At 49.5% G+C, this 17,867-nt stretch overlaps 5 protein-coding genes across 5 annotated transcripts; 2 read left to right on the top strand and 3 right to left on the bottom strand.

The window, feature by feature from the left end:
* Nucleotides 1–157: 157 nt before the first annotated feature.
* Nucleotides 158–1,771, bottom strand: N7525_009996 (DUF895 domain membrane protein; the record flags this gene model as incomplete). Its single annotated transcript, XM_061214931.1, has 4 exons — nucleotides 158–337; nucleotides 396–492; nucleotides 547–1,588; nucleotides 1,648–1,771. 4 exons carry the CDS (start codon nucleotides 1,769–1,771, stop codon nucleotides 158–160), a joined length of 1,443 nt encoding a protein of 480 aa, XP_061067443.1.
* Nucleotides 1,772–3,046: 1,275 nt separating this feature from the next.
* N7525_009995 (zinc-binding alcohol dehydrogenase family protein) lies at nucleotides 3,047–4,511 on the top strand (the record flags this gene model as incomplete). Its single annotated transcript, XM_061214930.1, has 4 exons — nucleotides 3,047–3,298; nucleotides 3,361–3,401; nucleotides 3,477–3,922; nucleotides 3,979–4,511. The coding sequence occupies 4 exons, from the start codon at nucleotides 3,047–3,049 to the stop codon at nucleotides 4,509–4,511; spliced, it is 1,272 nt and encodes a 423-aa protein (XP_061067442.1).
* Nucleotides 4,512–4,893: 382 nt separating this feature from the next.
* Nucleotides 4,894–5,085, bottom strand: N7525_009994 (uncharacterized protein; the record flags this gene model as incomplete). The annotated part of the gene is made up of 1 exon (XM_061214929.1): nucleotides 4,894–5,085. The coding sequence occupies one exon, from the start codon at nucleotides 5,083–5,085 to the stop codon at nucleotides 4,894–4,896; it is 192 nt and encodes a 63-aa protein (XP_061067441.1).
* Nucleotides 5,086–5,280: 195 nt separating this feature from the next.
* luA (3-isopropylmalate dehydratase LEU1) lies at nucleotides 5,281–7,667 on the top strand (the record flags this gene model as incomplete). Its single annotated transcript, XM_002560232.1, has 2 exons — nucleotides 5,281–5,487; nucleotides 5,550–7,667. 2 exons carry the CDS (start codon nucleotides 5,281–5,283, stop codon nucleotides 7,665–7,667), a joined length of 2,325 nt encoding a protein of 774 aa, XP_002560278.1.
* An 884-nt stretch (nucleotides 7,668–8,551) lies between these two features.
* On the bottom strand, nucleotides 8,552–16,062 carry ags2 (alpha-1,3-glucan synthase Ags2; the record flags this gene model as incomplete). Its single annotated transcript, XM_002560231.2, has 5 exons — nucleotides 8,552–9,108; nucleotides 9,189–9,394; nucleotides 9,457–15,414; nucleotides 15,474–15,649; nucleotides 15,712–16,062. 5 exons carry the CDS (start codon nucleotides 16,060–16,062, stop codon nucleotides 8,552–8,554), a joined length of 7,248 nt encoding a protein of 2,415 aa, XP_002560277.2.
* Between the last annotated feature and the right edge of the window lie 1,805 nt (nucleotides 16,063–17,867).

Raw genomic sequence — 17,867 nt, 5'->3', positions numbered from 1 at the left:
ACAAGCCAATCATAGAGTCATAACCTTTTCAACGTATACCATTTTCAACACGGACAAGGGGGTCTACCCCAGATTTAAATTAAATATCCTTGCGCCGGACCAATTCTCTCAGAGATTTGCGCCAACATTTACCTAGGTAGTCGCTTCCTCTATCCATTCACTCCTGATCCAAGGTCCCACGCAAACCAGGAGTCTCTCTAGCGATCTTTTTATCCCCAAAAGCTTCTCCCACCTCTTTAACAATGAGCCAGGCAGGGAATATCGCGATAGCCCACAGGCCGAAGTTGAGGTATATACTACCCACCGCGGCCATGATGTTCACGCTACTTAGGCCATACTGGAGATACCCCGTTAGTATTCATGCTATACAGAAGCGAGTCGAGAGGTGTACGTACGCTGACACACTGGGCGGCGGATTCAGTCCCACGCAACAAGCCCGCAATCCGGACGACCTCTTCTTGATCATCCGCAAGGTTGCCCACCAAGAAAAACCTGGTCAATCAGCATAATCCCAACCGAGCCGTCACCCAGCGAAGACCAACTTACAGATACATATAGTTGAGCTGGAAGCCAGCAACCCAGAACAGGAAGAGGACGAAGGCTCTTCCAAAACCTGGGTCAGTCCAGTCATATATCGGGTTTGTCTTGTTGAACTCCGTTGTCAACACTGAAGCCCAGATCCAGCACATGCCTTGCCAGCCGACGACTAACAAAAATGCGTATCGACTTCTCTTTTTCAGTGATATCCGCTTGGTGTCAAGGAAGGCTCCTAGAAGGTTGCCGATGATCAAAGCAATCACACCGGAAAGGAATGACCCGAGAGCTCTGGCCCGTACTGAGAACCACAACCCCTCGTACGAAAACATCACAGCCTCTGTATAAACAGCCTGGCAAATAAATGGAATGATGTACAGGAATTTGCGACTGATCCAAAGCTTCGACATACTCTTCATCTCGTATCCGATGCTATTCGCCACCTGAAGTTGAACAGGGATCCCGTCTTTTCGCTGTACCTGAGATGGATTGTTCAAAAGCAGACCAGCGAAAGGGCCAAGTGCTTGTAGCGCAATAAAAATCAGGTACACAGTGTATGAAATAGAGCCCGAGGTCGATCGATGAGCATTGACGCCGAGACTGATGACACCACCGAGTATTTGTCCTCCAACTCGGAAGCTGAGCCAGAACCCCAAGAAGCGTCCTTGGTTGTATGGCTCGGGATATGAAAGTGCGATTGCTGCCTCTGCCATCCAAAAGATGCCTGCTGACATGCCGCAAAGTGCCGCGCCCAGGATAACCAGCCATTCTTGATCAAATCGATTGTTTGTATATAGCCCTGCTGCGTAAGGTGCGTATCCCATTGTTCCCACGATAAGTGTCCATTTGATGCCGATAAATCGCACGATAACACTACCAAAGAAGCAAGACACTACCATAAGCCCGAAGGTCAAGGCGTTCGCTGCGTTGACGAGATAGGGTTCCTCTTCGCCTCCTCCACCCAAAGAGTTCATGGCGCCCCAAATTCCGGGGGCAAGAAAGTTGCAAATGCCGAGAATAAGGGCATTGTAAAACGTCGAACGGTACCATTTGACTTCCAGGGTAACAGTCAGCTCCGTCGACTTTGAACAAGAATAGGTATTGCAAGCTCACCTTTACGTGGCCCACCAAGCGGCGAATTGAAGGAATCCGCACTGGTCACCACGTCACTTGGCGCAACGTCTTTTTCAGGGTTTGTCATAATAAGTCGGAGTGGGTTATTGGGGAGTCGAGTCATTTTTGACTGGCGTTGGGGTGTTTTATAACCAGAGCGTCTGCGCGAGATCTATACTCCATATCAAAAGTGGTCGGCTGTACTCCGTACTGCCTCGAAAGATTTGTCCACGACGGTAATATCGGAAAGAATTTATTGGTTTGTGGTATTCCAGACCTTCTGTCTAGCTTCAAAGGGATCTAGCCTTGACACTCACTTAATGTTGTCGTTCTGTGGTGGAATTACGTGCTCGCACGGAACTTTCAGGAGGCGGCACAGATCCTATAGGCAAATACTCCGAATTGAAAAACTGTTAAAATGCTCAGATCTACTGAGAAAGAGGCTCGTCAATGAATATATAACCAAGTGGATTGTGAATTCTCAAGGGGGTTCTGAGGAATCGGATGGATGGGAACATGGAGACACACTAGGAACCCCAGAATTGTATTCTATACAATATATGTGGAGTAGACTCGGAATACTCTTGTGTTCCAATGATATTAGGAGCTCAAGTTGTACTAAGCATTTATACTATAAAAGATGTGCTTTGTTTTACAGTCGCTATAGCAAATCCGATATATATTTCCGGACCAGTAGTATTGAACAATTCCAGTCGGTTAATAATTCAAGGAGAACAAATTAGTCCATATTTTCGATTATCGTCACTTCCAGACATTCATGATTCAGGGAGTAGTGAAAATCCTAAGCAGTTTCGTCATCTCAACCCGGGATCACATCAGTTTGGAGGCGAACTTGAGAATTTGGGATTCTGGGAGTCAAATTTCAATTTCGGACTTCAAGAGAGCAGAAAATATTCGGTTTTCTATTGGAATATTCGGTACATATAGCTAATCAGACTTATATCACTTTCCTTGAATCATCCTAATCCTCATAGCCCTCTCTATCTTTCGACAAATATAAGAGCGTTGATCGACCCTCGGTCTTTCAGTTTATCACGCCATTCATGCCCCGCGATGAGCAATGGATAATGACTATGAGCAGGCCTCGGAAGTACGGAAACGCTCTTATTGCGCAAATGTGAGACGAAATTATCCCATTGATCTTGCTAGGAAGCCCCAGAGCCAAGCGTTGTGTGGAGGTGCTCCAGCCCTAGGTACGTGATCATGGGAGGGATTGGTATCACTGCCCCGCGCCCTAAAATGAGGCGTGCTTTGGCTTTATCTTCTCGTCCGAGAGATCATATAGACTGGTACCAAGGGCAATATAGATAGAGCCTAGTTGGATTGGCGTTTCTCTGTGATCCAGCTTCAAGTCATGCCATTACTACCTTCAAGCATCATGTCGACTACCTCTACTTGCCTCCAACTCGAAAAGTTGCAGAAGACCCCGACTACCTTCCACCAGAACCTGTTTTCGGAGTCTATCTCAGATTACTCTAATGAGTCAAGGTCTGAGAGTGAACCCCCGTCACCACGGTCTGAGAAGTCAAGGCAAAGAGTCTTGCTTCTCAAGGGGGCCCGAGAACAGTACGCATTAGTAGATGACCATGCCATTCCTTCTGTTTTGCACGAGGGAGAGATCCTTGTCAAGGTATGACGTGTCCCCGCCGACTGGATCTTGTATAACACGAGGTGCTAATTCTTGATTCGCAGGTCCTCGCAGTCGGCCTCAATCCTATCGACTGGAAGGGACCGTAAGTATTGCTATTCTACAGCTGGACACCAGCACCCCCGAACTATAGTCAACAACTAACCGGTGAATCGATTAGGGCATTCAACTTTGGTATCCCCAGCCTGCCATGGATCAACGGGCGTGATCTGGCTGGCCTTGTATTACACGTCCCCAAAGGGCCATCACGTCTTCGTGTAGGCGACGTCGTGCTGGTTCCATCAACGGATTACCGGGATATTAGGAAAGCAGCATTCCAAGAATACGCCATTGCTAACGACTTCAATGCTGCCCGAATTCCTTCTTCAACATCTATCCATGCTTCGGCTTCTGTTGGAGTCGCATTCGTTGCCGCTGTGCTGGCTTTGGGCGTCTCATTTGGCCTAGACTTCTCCCTCATCTCACAAGCCCCCGGTCCTAATTTGCCCAATATCATCAAAAGACTTGACCGAACTGATATACCCACCGACATCCATGAAGAATGCTTCGCGTCATTATTGGACTCAGAAAAGCCACAACGTGGAGACTGGGTTGCTATCTGGGGAGGTAAGATACCCAATGTCTCCAGTACTACGATCCGACCACTGACATCCTTATTACAGCCTCGACAACTACGGGTCTGATAACTCTTCAACTGGCCAAACTCGCCAGGTTACGCGTGATTTGCGTAGCGGATGCAGCACGGCATGGCGCTAAGCTTGTGCAGTCCGGTGCAGATCTGCTAGTCGATCGACATGATCCTGATCGTGCGGTGGAAATTATTCGCGGTGTCACCGGAGGCAAGCTGCGATATGCCATCGATATGGTCGGAAGAGACACAGCAACACAGCTTGAAAAGGCTCTTAATCCCGATGGCCATGCTCATCTTCTTGGATTAACCGGGCTTCCTAAACAGAGGAACCCGGGGGTACAATATCACACTGTGCCCATTAAGCTCTTCCATACTGCTCCTGCGGTGGGTGAAGCAATGGTATGCTGGTTGGAAGATCTTCTGCAATCGACGAATCTTACATTGCCAGAGATTGTCCATGCAGAAGGTGGGTTAGAGGGTATAAATGCGGCGCTCGAGACGTTGCGGAGTGGTTCAGTGTCAGGAAAGAGGATCGTGGTTGATCTGGGCTCTTTGCCTCGGTAGCCGACGAGGTTCCGTGGATTCTTCCGACACTTTATGAAATTTTGCTTCAGGAGACACGGGCATTGGCGTTTGGTATCTGACTTTCGGTAGATTAAATTAGACCATGAAACAAGTTCAAAATATGGCAGTTCTTTGCGAAGAACATGTGAAAGCGTCTGATACCCCCCGGGGGGTTGTATTGTGGAATGATTGGCAGCGGTCAATGTATGCATCTCCTTTCCAATATAACATCAGGGGTATACTTGATGGTTTCCCCAGATCACCATATCCACTATGCCATCATGCCGTGTTCGCAGTGCTAAGCGTATAAGCGTTGAGTCAAAAAATGGCGGGCCGATCGGAGGCGGAACCTTGGAAGTAACAGCCAATAAGCGCATTTTAATTACCTGGTCCGGAGCGGGTCTACGAGTGTCCGCCGCCAAGCGAGGTTAGCCGCGTTCCCCCTTTTTGGATCAACCAGCGCCGACCGATATCGGTCGTCCCTTGTGTTGCCACTTCGGCCAATAAAATTGCTACCATTCGCCGCTGACCGGCCGAAATCGGCATTGCCCCTCGAGAAGCTCTCCAGCGACATCGCGGATGCTTCAGAGCAGAAAAATATAACAGTCATTCCAATTCCAGTTCCCCAGGTTCTCGGTATTTTACTATATACTATATTGCTCTTCATTGGGGCTCCCGCCTATTATCTCCCCCTTTCTCATCATCTTCAAACATTGTACCCTCATATCCTCTATTCACCGCTGCTCTTAATCTTTTCTATCCCCCCACCATGCCTTCCGCCGAGTCAGGACCCAAGACCTTGTATGACAAGGTCTTCCAGGACCACATCGTCAATGAGCAAGAAGATGGCACTTGCTTGATCTACATTGACCGACACCTTGTTCACGAGGTTACATCTCCCCAAGCTTTCGAGGGCCTCAAAAATGCCAGCCGCCAGGTCCGCCGGCCGGACTGCACCCTGGCTACAGTTGATCACGTATGTTCAATCCCGTGTTTATTGGAAGCCCTGACTAATTGAAGCCCGTTTTCTTCGGATAGAACATTCCCACCTCTTCACGAAAAAACTTCAAAAATGCCGCCGACTTCATCAAGGAGAATGATTCGCGTCTCCAATGCACAACCCTGGAGGAGAACGTGAAGGACTTTGGGCTCACCTATTTCGGTATGGGCGACAAGCGTCAGGGTATTGTCCACATTATCGGCCCGGAGCAGGGTTTCACTCTTCCCGGCACAACTGTCGTCTGCGGTGACAGCCACACTTCCACACACGGCGCTTTCGGTGCCCTCGCGTTCGGTATTGGAACCAGTGAAGTTGAGCACGTGCTCGCAACCCAGACACTCATTACCCGCCGCAGCAAGAACATGCGCATCCAGGTTGATGGCGAGCTCCCTGCTGGCGTCACTAGTAAGGACGTCGTTCTCCACATCATCGGTGTTATCGGTACCGCTGGTGGTAATGGTGCTGTTATTGAGTTCTGCGGATCTGTCATCCGTGGACTGAGCATGGAGGCCCGTATGTCAATGTGCAACATGTCTATTGAGGGTGGTGCGCGTGCCGGTATGATTGCGCCCGACGAGATCACCTTCGAATACCTCAAGGGTCGTCCTCTGGCTCCCAAGTACGGCAGCGCAGAGTGGAACAAGGCCACCAGCTACTGGTCCAGCCTGAAGTCTGACGCTGGGGCCAAGTACGATAGCGAGGTCTTTATTGATGGCAAGGATATCATTCCCACCATCTCATGGGGTACCTCTCCCCAGGACGTGGTCCCGATCACTGGCGTTGTCCCCAGCCCCGATGACTTCGAGGATGAGAACCGCAAGGCCTCTTGCAAGCGGGCTCTCGAGTATATGGGTCTTGTGTCTGGTACACCCATGAAGGATGTTGTGGTTGACAAGGTCTTCATTGGATCTTGCACCAACGCCCGTATCGAGGATTTGCGTGCCGCGGCCAAGGTGGTCAACGGCCGCAAGGTTGCCTCCAACATCAAGCGTGCTATGATTGTCCCTGGATCGGGTCTCGTCAAGGAGCAGGCTGAGTCCGAGGGTCTCGACAAGGTCTTCACTGATGCCGGTTTCGAATGGCGTGAGGCTGGCTGCTCTATGTGCCTGGGTATGAACCCGGATATCCTGTCTCCCAAGGAGCGCTGCGCTAGTACCTCCAACCGCAACTTCGAGGGTCGCCAGGGTGCCCAGGGTCGTACACACCTCATGTCACCCGCCATGGCTGCCACTGCTGCCATTGTCGGCAAGCTCGCTGATGTTCGTGAGCACGTCGTCGCCAGCCCCGTCCTCGGCAAAGCCTCGCCTAAGATCGACGTCCAGCCCGTGTTCGAATCCCCCGAGACCGAGGATGAACTCGACCGCGTCCTGGACCGCCCCGCCGACAACGAGCCCCACACTAACTCTTCGGCCCCTGCTAGCGGCGGTGGCAAGAGTACTGGTCTTCCCACGTTCACCACCCTGAAGGGTATCGCCGCGCCTTTGGATCGCGCCAACGTCGACACCGATGCTATCATCCCTAAGCAATTCCTTAAGACCATCAAGCGCACCGGTCTCGGTACCGCTCTGTTCTATGAGCTCCGTTACACCGACGACAAGGAGAACCCCGATTTCGTCCTGAACCAGGGCATTTACCGCGACTCCAAGATCCTGGTTGTTACTGGCCCCAACTTCGGATGCGGTAGCTCCCGCGAGCACGCCCCCTGGGCTCTGCTCGACTTCGGCATCAAGTGTATCATCGCCCCCTCCTTCGCCGACATCTTCTTCAACAACACCTTCAAGAACGGCATGCTGCCCGTCGTTGTCTCTGATGAGGTTGCTCTGCAGAAGATTGCCGATGAGGCCCGCGCCGGCCGTGAGGTCGAGGTTGACCTTGTCAACCAGGAGATCAAGGATGCTCAGGGTAACAAGATCACTAGCTTTGAGGTCGAAGCTTTCCGCAAGCACTGCCTTATCAACGGCCTGGATGATATTGGTCTTACTCTCCAGATGGAGTCTAAGATCCGCAGTTTCGAGTCCAAGCGTACCCTTGATACTCCCTGGTTGGATGGCAGTGCCTACCTTCGCCGTGACCGCCGTGGCGCAACTATGGTCGAGGCCGCTCCTGTTCCCAAGACCAACCGTGGTGATGTGAAGAACGAGCCTCTCGAGTGGTAAAAGTTGTTTGTGTTTGTCAAGTGGCTGGTTATGGTCACTGCCGCAGTTCATTTTTGAGTCACATTTGGATTTCCGAATCATATTCCCCTACTTGTTGCGGCTGCGATTTGTCTTTTGTTTTGCCCAGTGTTAATCATGGGCTATTTTATAATTTAGGTAGCCTACGAATTTCAACGAGAATGAATTATGATCATGGATCTGTAGTTCTATATAATAAATTCTTGGATTCTTCCACATTTTGTTTTATTCCGTTCGTCACGTACTCGTATAAGGGGAATAGTATCTTAACCATTACTCTCTCCCCTTTCCTGGGACGAACACAATCAGCAGGCTGCAATGTCGGCGAACCTTGTACTCACGACTAAATCGATTGATACCATAGGCACAATCATACTTCGGTTCTTCCAGCGAACTAGTTCCATGTCCTCTTCCCAGGCGTTGCAAAGATGGCACCGGGACCAAGAGTGGGTTGAAAGGCTCTCTCTGAGGCCTATCGCCATGATTTACCATCCTACCTGTACTAAGAACCTATTGACTCCTATAACACAAATAAGATATATTAAGGTGTTCAGAGGGAAGTGCAGGCACACTAACTGGATCTCGACGTCTATGCGTAGCCATAACCTGGCGGGTTGCTTGTCAACTTCCATGTCAACTCACATTATATCATTATATTAGACACTAAATACTTTGGGCTGGTGCTGTTTGAGCCACAACCACAACGAACAAGCAGTTATATCACCAATGTAAGGAAAATTGAAAAGACATTGCAGCTTGAATCCATTCCACCCACTTCCAACAAAAGAAAACCCCACATCTGTTCAAGGCTTCGATAACTGCTCCCTTCGGAAGAAAAGAAGAAAGCCACCACTGGAATTTAAACGTTAGATGATGCTCACAATAGCTTTCTTAGTAGGGGGGAGAACACACCAGATTGAGAGCTGCAATAAAAGAGCAACCCAAAACCAAGCGTTACCTAACGCACCCGCACCAGCCGTGATATCTGGCGATATAGGCCCTGGTCCAATGTTGTTTGGTGCAAAGGCTCTTGCACAGATAGTCGCGATGGAGCCCAGGACCTGTGACACCAGAAGGGTGAAGCAGATATGCATACGTGTCAGAGTTTGCAGCAGAATCATACCAAATCCGAGACCTTGTAATGCATCCAAGATCCCGAGCCAGAGCCAAAGGCTGCGGGATACAAGAGCCCCCGAGGTATAACTTCCAGCCCAGGGGAGGAACAGTCCGGACCCCGATGTACCCCACCAGATTTGGGCCCAACGTGGAGCACCCAGACCACATGCGAGAACTGGGAGGATCCAACTATGGGACTTGGATAGTCTAGCTAGCAGGAAGAGAACCACTATCCAAGCAAAGCCAAAGAATGCAACGCAGAGAAGTAGGATTTGCCACGGGCTGGCGTGCTGGGAAATCCACAGGACTGTGGTGACCATTAGTGCAACCCAACGCATAGGAAGGGAGGGATGGTGGTGGGGGGTTCTGTATAAACTAGAGACTCACAATTCCAATTTCGACCATATGGGGCACTCAAAAAGAAGTTCTGGAGAATGACAACCACCCAATTCCAAAGTACAATCTTGCGTCGAAAGACAGATTTGTAGAACGATGGCATTTTACCGGGAGTTTGGCGATAGTAGTTTGGCAACCCGAAATAGACGATGAGACCGATTGCCCACAAAAAGAGCGTAATTGGGGTACATATCGCTCTATAGGAATGGTTAGCAAGACTTGGATCATTTGGGATGAAGGATTTCAATGTTATACGCACGTCATCCTCCAGGTGTTGGTGATGCTGCCCTGCACATCCATAACCCCCGCGTTGGTAGCTTTAGTCAAAGTTGAACCCCAGTACCAAAGAGCGATGACATAGGCTTGCTGTGTGCCCTGAATCAGACAAGCACGGAACACCCACTGCTTGACCGGTGCACCGCTTTCATCGCCGAAATTGAGGGCAAAGAAGATAGAGCCGCTGGATGATGCAGCAGCGTAGAGACTACTGCCAACATTTTGGATCCATCCGCGACTGTGTGAGTTGGGCTCAAAGTGTGCCATTCCAATGACCAAAAAGGCCGTCCCGTATAGGAACCATGGCACACTCAGAACGAGCACGGATTTGCAGTATCGGAAGAAAAACCACCATAGAATAGAAGTAATAAGGTAAACCGTCGCGATTCCGTACAACTTCGTGGCGGTCTGGCCAACCTCTCCGGTGAGAAGGGTAATCTGGTAGGAATTGGCTGCGATGATTTGGCCCAGTCCGAGGAAGAGAGAATACACTGGCCATTCTCCAATACGCATTTGCATCCATTTCTTCAGTCCCGTTGGTGGCACGTAGTCATCGCCTAGAAGGAATTCATCCGGCTGAGCATCCTTCCTCTCGCGCTCACCACTTTCATGAGATGTCGCATCGTCGTTGGTAACTGACCCGTTCGGGGATGTTCCTGCTTTGCCCCGATGCACTGACCCTGCTGGAGATCCTTGATTGAGGCCAAGGCGTGCATCACGGAATTTGTTGAACCATTTCTTCTCGCTCTTCTCAAGGTATTGCTCAATGCAGAGTTGGTTGTCTGAGTTCGCCCCATTAAGTTCCTCGAGTCTCTTTTCAAACACTCTGTAGTACTCGCCGTTGCTGTCAGTGAAGAACGGATCAACTTTTTGAAGTTTAAAGTCTTTCTTCTCTCCAACAACCGAATCGACAGATAGGGCAGAGGCGTTACCGAGACGGTTGCCTGGCTCTGCCCATGGGCGTGAAGGAGGAATAAGGGTGTCATCCGTCCCAACAGTGCTCGGCGCCGATGAACTAGAGGGCGTATTGCTGCATCGGGCCAACAAGGAGCCTTGACTAGCACGTTGCGCCGATAGAGCCTCCTTGGTGAGAGCCACGCCCGGAGGCTGGGGAGTTTGTGCACGTCCTGGGTCTGTTCCTTCAGGTGATATGGAATAATCATCATCGCCGTAGCAAGTGGCCATCATTTCGTCATCGCTGTTGTCTTCGGCTTCTGGAGTGGCTCTGCCAGCACTGTCGTCACCCTCGATAACACTGCCTTTCCCGAGGTCCGATCGACCGCGAGGCTCCATAGTGCCAGATACCGGCCGAACGCCGTGTGACACCTGACGACTGAGTCCCGACCTAGGTCGCCCATCGTATCCAGGGCTTGCGTCACGACTGTAGATCATAGAACTTCGCTGTAGAGATCCTGTAGTACCCGGGCGACTTGAGGGTTGTAATGGAGGTGTTGATGCGCCCGACCTTGTCGACGCAGCCTGCGGGGTCATCATCCCATAGATGGCGTTATATGCACCAGCAGCGGTGGACTGGGACTGAGCTTTGGCTCGTTCCTTTTGATGGACTCGAATCGATGTGGACTGTAAGATCTCAAGATCTTCGATCCACTGGGCAACTGGGAATCGTTGCTTGGCAGACCTTGCGCGCATCATTGCACGTACCTCGGGCTTGGAGTTTAACGCACTATCGATGGCCAATTTGAACTGTTTCAACAGGTGGGAGGTCGTCGTGGACTCGACTGTATACCACCAGCCAGGCATCTGCCCGAGCCCGCCTACTCTGGCCCCTATACCAAGGGCACCCTTCCGACCGAATTCGACCGCGACAAGACCAAATGGTTCATCGCGCGAAGGAATCAGTGCAAAGTCTGCGCCGGAGAAGATGAACTGTGGCAGCACCGTGAACTGAGGTTTGGAGCACACTCGACCAGGGTAAAGCTTCATCATTCGGTCTAGTTTCAACGCGGCGAATTTGCCATATAAATCAATCAGGGGCCCGATGCAAATGAGCTGAACATGCTCTCGACTCTCTAATACACTAGGCAAGACATCGGCGATCAGGTCGATGCCTTTTTGCATAGACCATCTTCCCACAAAGACTAACAGATCAGCGTCAGGTCTTTGCTCGAGACCAGCCCATTCTTGAGCTTGGCGCTTTAGTTCTGCTCTGCGGTTCTCAAAGTCATTGTCGACGTTAATATCGCCCTCCTTATGTAAGGCTTTATCCCACTCGCCTGTGTCAGAGGGGTCGGGATTCGGTAGATTTCCAACTTTTCTTAAGCCCCAAAAGATGGGATATCGAGCATATGACCGCTTTCCATACTTCTTCGACACGGCAACAGCACCAAAGCCTTGTTGGTGAAGGCGAAGATAGCTTGCACCGGCATGAAGAATGTTAAAGATCTCGCCGAACTGAACATAGCGTGTTACAACATCCACATCAAGGTTGAAAACAGAACAGACTTCGGTTTTCTCCTTCTGTGTCCGCATAGGCCATAGACCTTGGAATTCGGCGTTGTGAAGCGATAAGCAAATAGGAATAGTCTCGGGCAAAAGATATAACGGAGCCACTGAGCCATGATAGTCATTGATGTGGTACATATCAACGGGAAACCGCTTCATCGCCTGGGCAATGCATTGATTCCAGGCAGAGTAGTAGATAGCGCTGTCGAGGTCGTCCATACGGGCTGGATAGGGCTCTGTGACGGATTGCTGGCGGAAAACGGGCGCATCCAGTAAAACATATGTGATGTTCCTCAGTTGGTGGTACTGGATCTTGATTTCGTATGAATTTCCTAAGATCATGACAAACATCGAATCTGCTTGTTTGTCGATAGGATATTTCACTCCACCGACACAGGGAATCACCCAGACAAGATCCTGATGCCCGAGCTGTTTCCCCATCAACTGTGCCATAACACCCAAGCCACCAATTTTGATCTTGATGGCCCAGTCGTCGATCTCATATTCCATAGTTGCAACGAGGACCTTTCGTCGGTGGCCAGTGCGATTTCCAAAAGCAGAAGTGCTTTGAAGGAAGTTTGACCTGCTTGCAAGGCGCTTGAAGGGATTTCTGGACTGTCCATCTTCCATGTGGCCGACCTTGAATTTGTTGATGAAGTCCATTGAAATGAGCGTCTTCTTTTCACTCACACCGACTTGGTTAAATTTGATCCGGTAGAATGTTTTCTTGAATATATAAGCGCAGGTTGATGCCGTGATAACGGGAACAATACAAAGAAGGAAAAAGAGGGCCATTTGAACGTATTTGGAGCCTGCAGGAACAAGCTTAAACTGCAAATTCGAGTCATCTAGTTGAATCCTCCAAGCAAGGTGCGGGTTGGGTGGATGATGAGTGATGTTTATAGTCGTCACACTGAGCGAAGAAGGTGGTAGACGGTCGAGGATTGAATCTCCATCGGAATCACCGTAGATGTAGCTTTGATCCGGTTGATTATCGGGGTTGATACCCCAGACATTCAACTGACCCTGGGCAGGCCATTCGGTCATAAAGCGGAATTTCCAGAGACCATCGGTATCTTGTCTCACGATGTTATCCAAGCCAGCATCATATCCGTACCTGTTGAAAGGCCCATTGAAAAAGAGATGAGGGAAGCGACGTCGGATGGCAGGAGTCCAGTCGGGTCCATCACCCTCTTGGACGTAGTCGCTACTGCCTGTGAGGCGGCTCCAGTACTCAATCCGAACGTGTTTCCCCTCCCATCTCTGTTTCTTCGTTCCAGACCAAGGCAGTTCTTGAATACTGTGGTTTCCTCCCTCGTATGGGAGCCATTGAGTGAAAGTACTACCCCAATTGGTAGAGTACCGATATTTGTCTGCTCCTGCTGCGTGTTGTGCAATGAAAAGTGTACCATCTTTGCGCTCATGAAGCAAGCTGCTGGAGTAGTTTGCCGTGGTAAAGATCATGGGATTATCGGACTGCCCAACTCGGATCAAGAAATGGTCGATGGCGTTGGTTGCTCTCCCATCGATACTTGTCGCATTGTTCACCGTCAATCTATGCACGCCATTGTAGACGCCGGTCAGGGTGGCCCTCCAAGACCAGGTAGATGGGATTTGGCCGGTCCAAGATGTAGTCTCCGGTTCAACACTCTCACAACTGACACTGTCAAGGTCCAAATAAGGCCATTCTCCAGTTTCAGTAGACGATTCAACTGATATTGAGTCGGTCACTATGGAGCAGTTCATCTCTGTGGAGAAGAACAAGCTGATATCCACTGATTCACTTTGATCCGGCGCAACAGCAGATAGCAACGGAGCATCGTGCCCAGGTAAGAACTTGGTTATCATAGGGCGAGGAGAGACGAATTTCTCTTTTCTGATGTAGGCTCTAAATTCGTACGGTTGAAGCTTCATACTGTCAAGGCAACCGTTGTAGTTATCGGAGCCGTTCAAAGCAAGTTTGGCCGGACCCTCTTGCAGGGTCAACTCATCGTGGGGGTAGAACAGATTCTTCACTGTGGTGTTGGTATCGAACGGAGCAATCAATGCCGCAGTTGGGTCAGAACAGTCGAACTCATAGTTCACCGTTCGGTTTTCATTTTGGTATACAAACCAGACCGTTTGGTTGCCCATTTCTCCCAGATCCTGCAGCTGGTAATATGGACTGCGCAAGACAGACCACATGCCAGTTTCTGTAGGGACTCCGTTAGAACCCGGGAGATATATGTTGTGCGTTTGGTTCGAGAGTAGCTGAATCCACCACCCGTCATTCAGAGCACCAAAGTCCTGTCGCATTTGATACATGTGTTTGATAATGTTCCTCACGGGGTGAGCGGGATCACGGTGGTCGTATGTGACTGTCTCATCGTGGCATCCTAAACGTCCTGACTCGATAGGCCATTGGAAATATTGCGTGGAATTCAACTGGAAACATCCGTGATTTTTCCAAGCTGTGGCAGGAGACATTGCTTGACGGCCATAGATATAGTTAGCGGCCGAAGCATCTAAAATATAGAATGCTTGTTCCTCGCCCCATAGAAGCATGGGAATGCCCGGCATATGCAATGTCGTGATAAAAAGAGCCAGCAGTTGTCTTTCAATGCCGTATTCGACGGTTGGCCATCGGAACACATCCTGGTTAGTGGCTCCATACATATGGCGTGGATCAAATTTGCCCGTGTTAGCATTGACCATATCATTGGTAAGCACCATTTGATACCAGGCCTCGGTCCAATTGACTGGAACGTCGTAGCCAGCCGCCAAGTTACCATCCATACCCAAGAACCGGGTGAGGGAGCGATAGACAGAGTAATGAAATGCGGCAGCGTCGGTGGCCTGCTTGTTTTGATCACGAATAAAGTAATCCGGGTCAGAGGCATTCGTCATCATAAAGGCCTCCTCGAGAGTTTGGGACTGCATATCAGGCTGACGTCCTCGCCCGTGAAAGATAGAGCCGAGAGTGTTTCCACTTGTAATCTCACCCGGAAGGAAGAAATTATTTTTGCCCACACGGCGAGCACAGTCTCGATACGCCCCAGAGATATCCCCAAGAGCGTCGACGGTGGCTTGTGTAGCCTTGTCGTAACGAAAGCCGTCGATGTCGAAAGATGCGATGATCATACACGAATGGCGTATAAGTCTCTCCCTGACACTAGGCACCCATTCACGCAGCCGATCTTGCACAGAGGCAAATTTAGCGAGCTCTCGTTTCCAGTCAGGATAGACACCAAAGGCTTCGATGTCACCGTATTGGTCAAAATCACTATCGTAGCATCCGCGCAGTTGATAATCGACATACTCATCCACAGGGTATCCGGTCTCATTCCAGAAGCGAGGATAATCGCATGTCTCGTTGTAGGTGTTGCCATATCGGAAGTCGACATATTGACGGTCCGATTTCCAGGAAGCCTTGTGCTCTTTGACTGAAAATGGAGTGGTTGTATTCATGTACCCTTCAAACCCAATGAGATCTCCCATGCTACTGCTGTTAGATCCTTGTGACACCATAAGGGAAGACGATCAGACTGGAATGCTTACGTTGCGACGGTATTGTCAAAAATCACGTACATGCCGCGGTTGTGAATCTCCGTGATAGCTGCTCTCCATGTTTGAATTGTCCCAAAATGCTGGTCGAGTAGAGTAGTGTCAAGTGCCGAGTAGCCATCAGAGCCCCACGGCTGGTTCATTAAAACCAAACCTGCGAGATAGAGCCCCTAAAAAGTTCAGTAGTTGGTTAATATTGGATGTCCCCACGAGTTTCATTCATAGAGCTAACCTTGATGCCCATTCCTTGTAAATAGTCCAAGGTGTCCAGCAGACCAACCACATCCCCTCCATGTCGCATTTGGTTCGAATTGATGTCATGTTCAAAGAGTGTGCCATTTACATTGTCGTTGGTTGGGTCGCCGTTAACAAATCGGTCAAGAAAAAGCGTATATACAGGGAAACGCCAATTTTCTGGAGAAGGGAAGTATGTGTGGTCGGGCCATTCTCCCCAGTAATCCGAAGGGTTGGTTGCTGTCTGATTCTCATTGAGGTTATAAGCAACAAGAGTCTCGTCATAAGGCCAACTGATTCCTGGAGTTGCGAGAAAGGCAAGCACTGGGATTGTATATCTCCAATTCATGGTCGACAAACAATGTAGTAAGCCGCTCCAGTGAACCTTAGGATCGTAGCATGTGTCGATTATGGCGAAGAGCAAGAGGAAACTGATCCCACTGGAACTTCCGAGAAACAGCTACTATGTTTCACCATTCCCTGTTAGCAGGTTGGTTAATTTCTTCAGGAGGATATGGGAAAGACGCTCGTGTACCCGACTGGTACGAATGGCAAGATATTCTCGGTCAGGTATTCTGAAAAGGAAAGATACTAACAGGGCAGAGATAACTAACAGTTTGCTTTCTCGGAAAGTCACAGTTGTGAAAGGGTGTTGACGAGTAAAAACGACTGGTATCAACGAGAGACTTCAATCATTTTCCTCTAAGTAGAATATGACCAATAGACCTCCAACCTATAGGAGCTCTCCCAAGTAGAAAAGAGGGAAAGAAAGGAAATTGAGAGCTGCGGAATGGGTTAATAGAAATAAGAGAAACCTGAAAATGTCTGGGAGATAGTAGAGCACTACCAGCTGTGGTAAGATCACTCGATGTGGTTCAAAGGGAGCATGATACTTTACTGTCGACTTCCCCCAACCAAGTCTCCTGATGTTCTTTTTGGTTCCTAAGACTAGACATGAGCTACTTCGATGATTCTCGTTGAATCCCGGAATGAACGGTTAGAGTCGAAGCCGCAGCTGATAGGAGGCAAAAGGATGCAAGTACACGGAGCTCTGTCCGCGCGTTGATTGACATCCTAATTACCGTGTGCTATTTACAGAGCCCATGGGACTCAGGCGGCGAAGATCTATGTCTTACGAGGCGTCACCATCGCTCGGGGTTCAAGCAATAACCATAGTTCTCTGCATGGGACGGCCGCCACGGAATGGCCGTGGCTCGACGAGGCTAATCGAGCAATCCATGCATTGCAGGTATGACAAACAACTCGGTGAGACTGCCTTATGGATGGTGTCTAGAGCAACGGGGAGCCTGATCTGATCAGCGCCGAATATACATCCAGTCTTATCTTGGTCCAATTGAAACTTTGACGGTCGACAAACTAGACTAATTTTGCTACCAAAGTACTTGGGTTGGAGTACATTCCTGAACCATATATCATTGATATCGAACCATCGACGCGGTCTCGAACATTTCCTCCAGGGTCCTGGATGTGTGGTAGAGGCAACAGTTGCAGCAGAAATGCCGTCTAACGCGCACCAAATCTAAAATGGTGTCCGTCAGAGAAACAACAGGTTACCTCGGTGTTTGAATGCACACAAAAACAAGATATCTTTATTTCCTATTGGGGTGGGTGCTTGGGTTCAAAGTTGTTATTCGGCCTGCATAAAGGTATGGAGTACATAGGTATACAGGACCCGAGCCTCCCTGTACGCTGCATTTTGTACTATTTTATAACGGCAGCTAATTATTATTATTGGCCATATACTATCCTACAGAAAGCTGAGTCACTTTAACGGGTGTTCAAGTCACGGCTCGTAGATCTTGGCCGTTGAAACTCCCGAAACACTGTTTGCCCGTGTAGTGAGCCTTCCGAATAAGGAAATATGGCTACATATGCTGCATTAGCCAGCTGTAACCTGGCGTCCATCGTGAACACCGGGATGATTGGTTCTAGAATTAGGTGGCTATCTATGAGTAATCCTAGCTTTTCGTGAGAGGGCAGTTGAATAAACATAGATGGTTGAGGGAGTTACTCATAGTACTTTCACTATTGATATATCTACTATTCTGCCAAGATTCCAAGTAGTAATCCAGGCCCCTAAGGTTTGATAATTGGATTTGAGACGATTCAGTGCTCTATTGGGATCGTGACACT

The sequence above is a fragment of the Penicillium rubens genome (genome assembly GCF_028828025.1).
Source record: "Penicillium rubens strain IBT 27055 chromosome Unknown utg000004l_segment0_segment0, whole genome shotgun sequence".
In the NCBI taxonomy this organism is placed as follows: Eukaryota; Fungi; Ascomycota; class Eurotiomycetes; order Eurotiales; family Aspergillaceae; genus Penicillium; species Penicillium rubens.
Note: the sequence above shows the minus strand (reverse complement) of the source record. Positions and strands in the feature narration are given on the sequence as shown.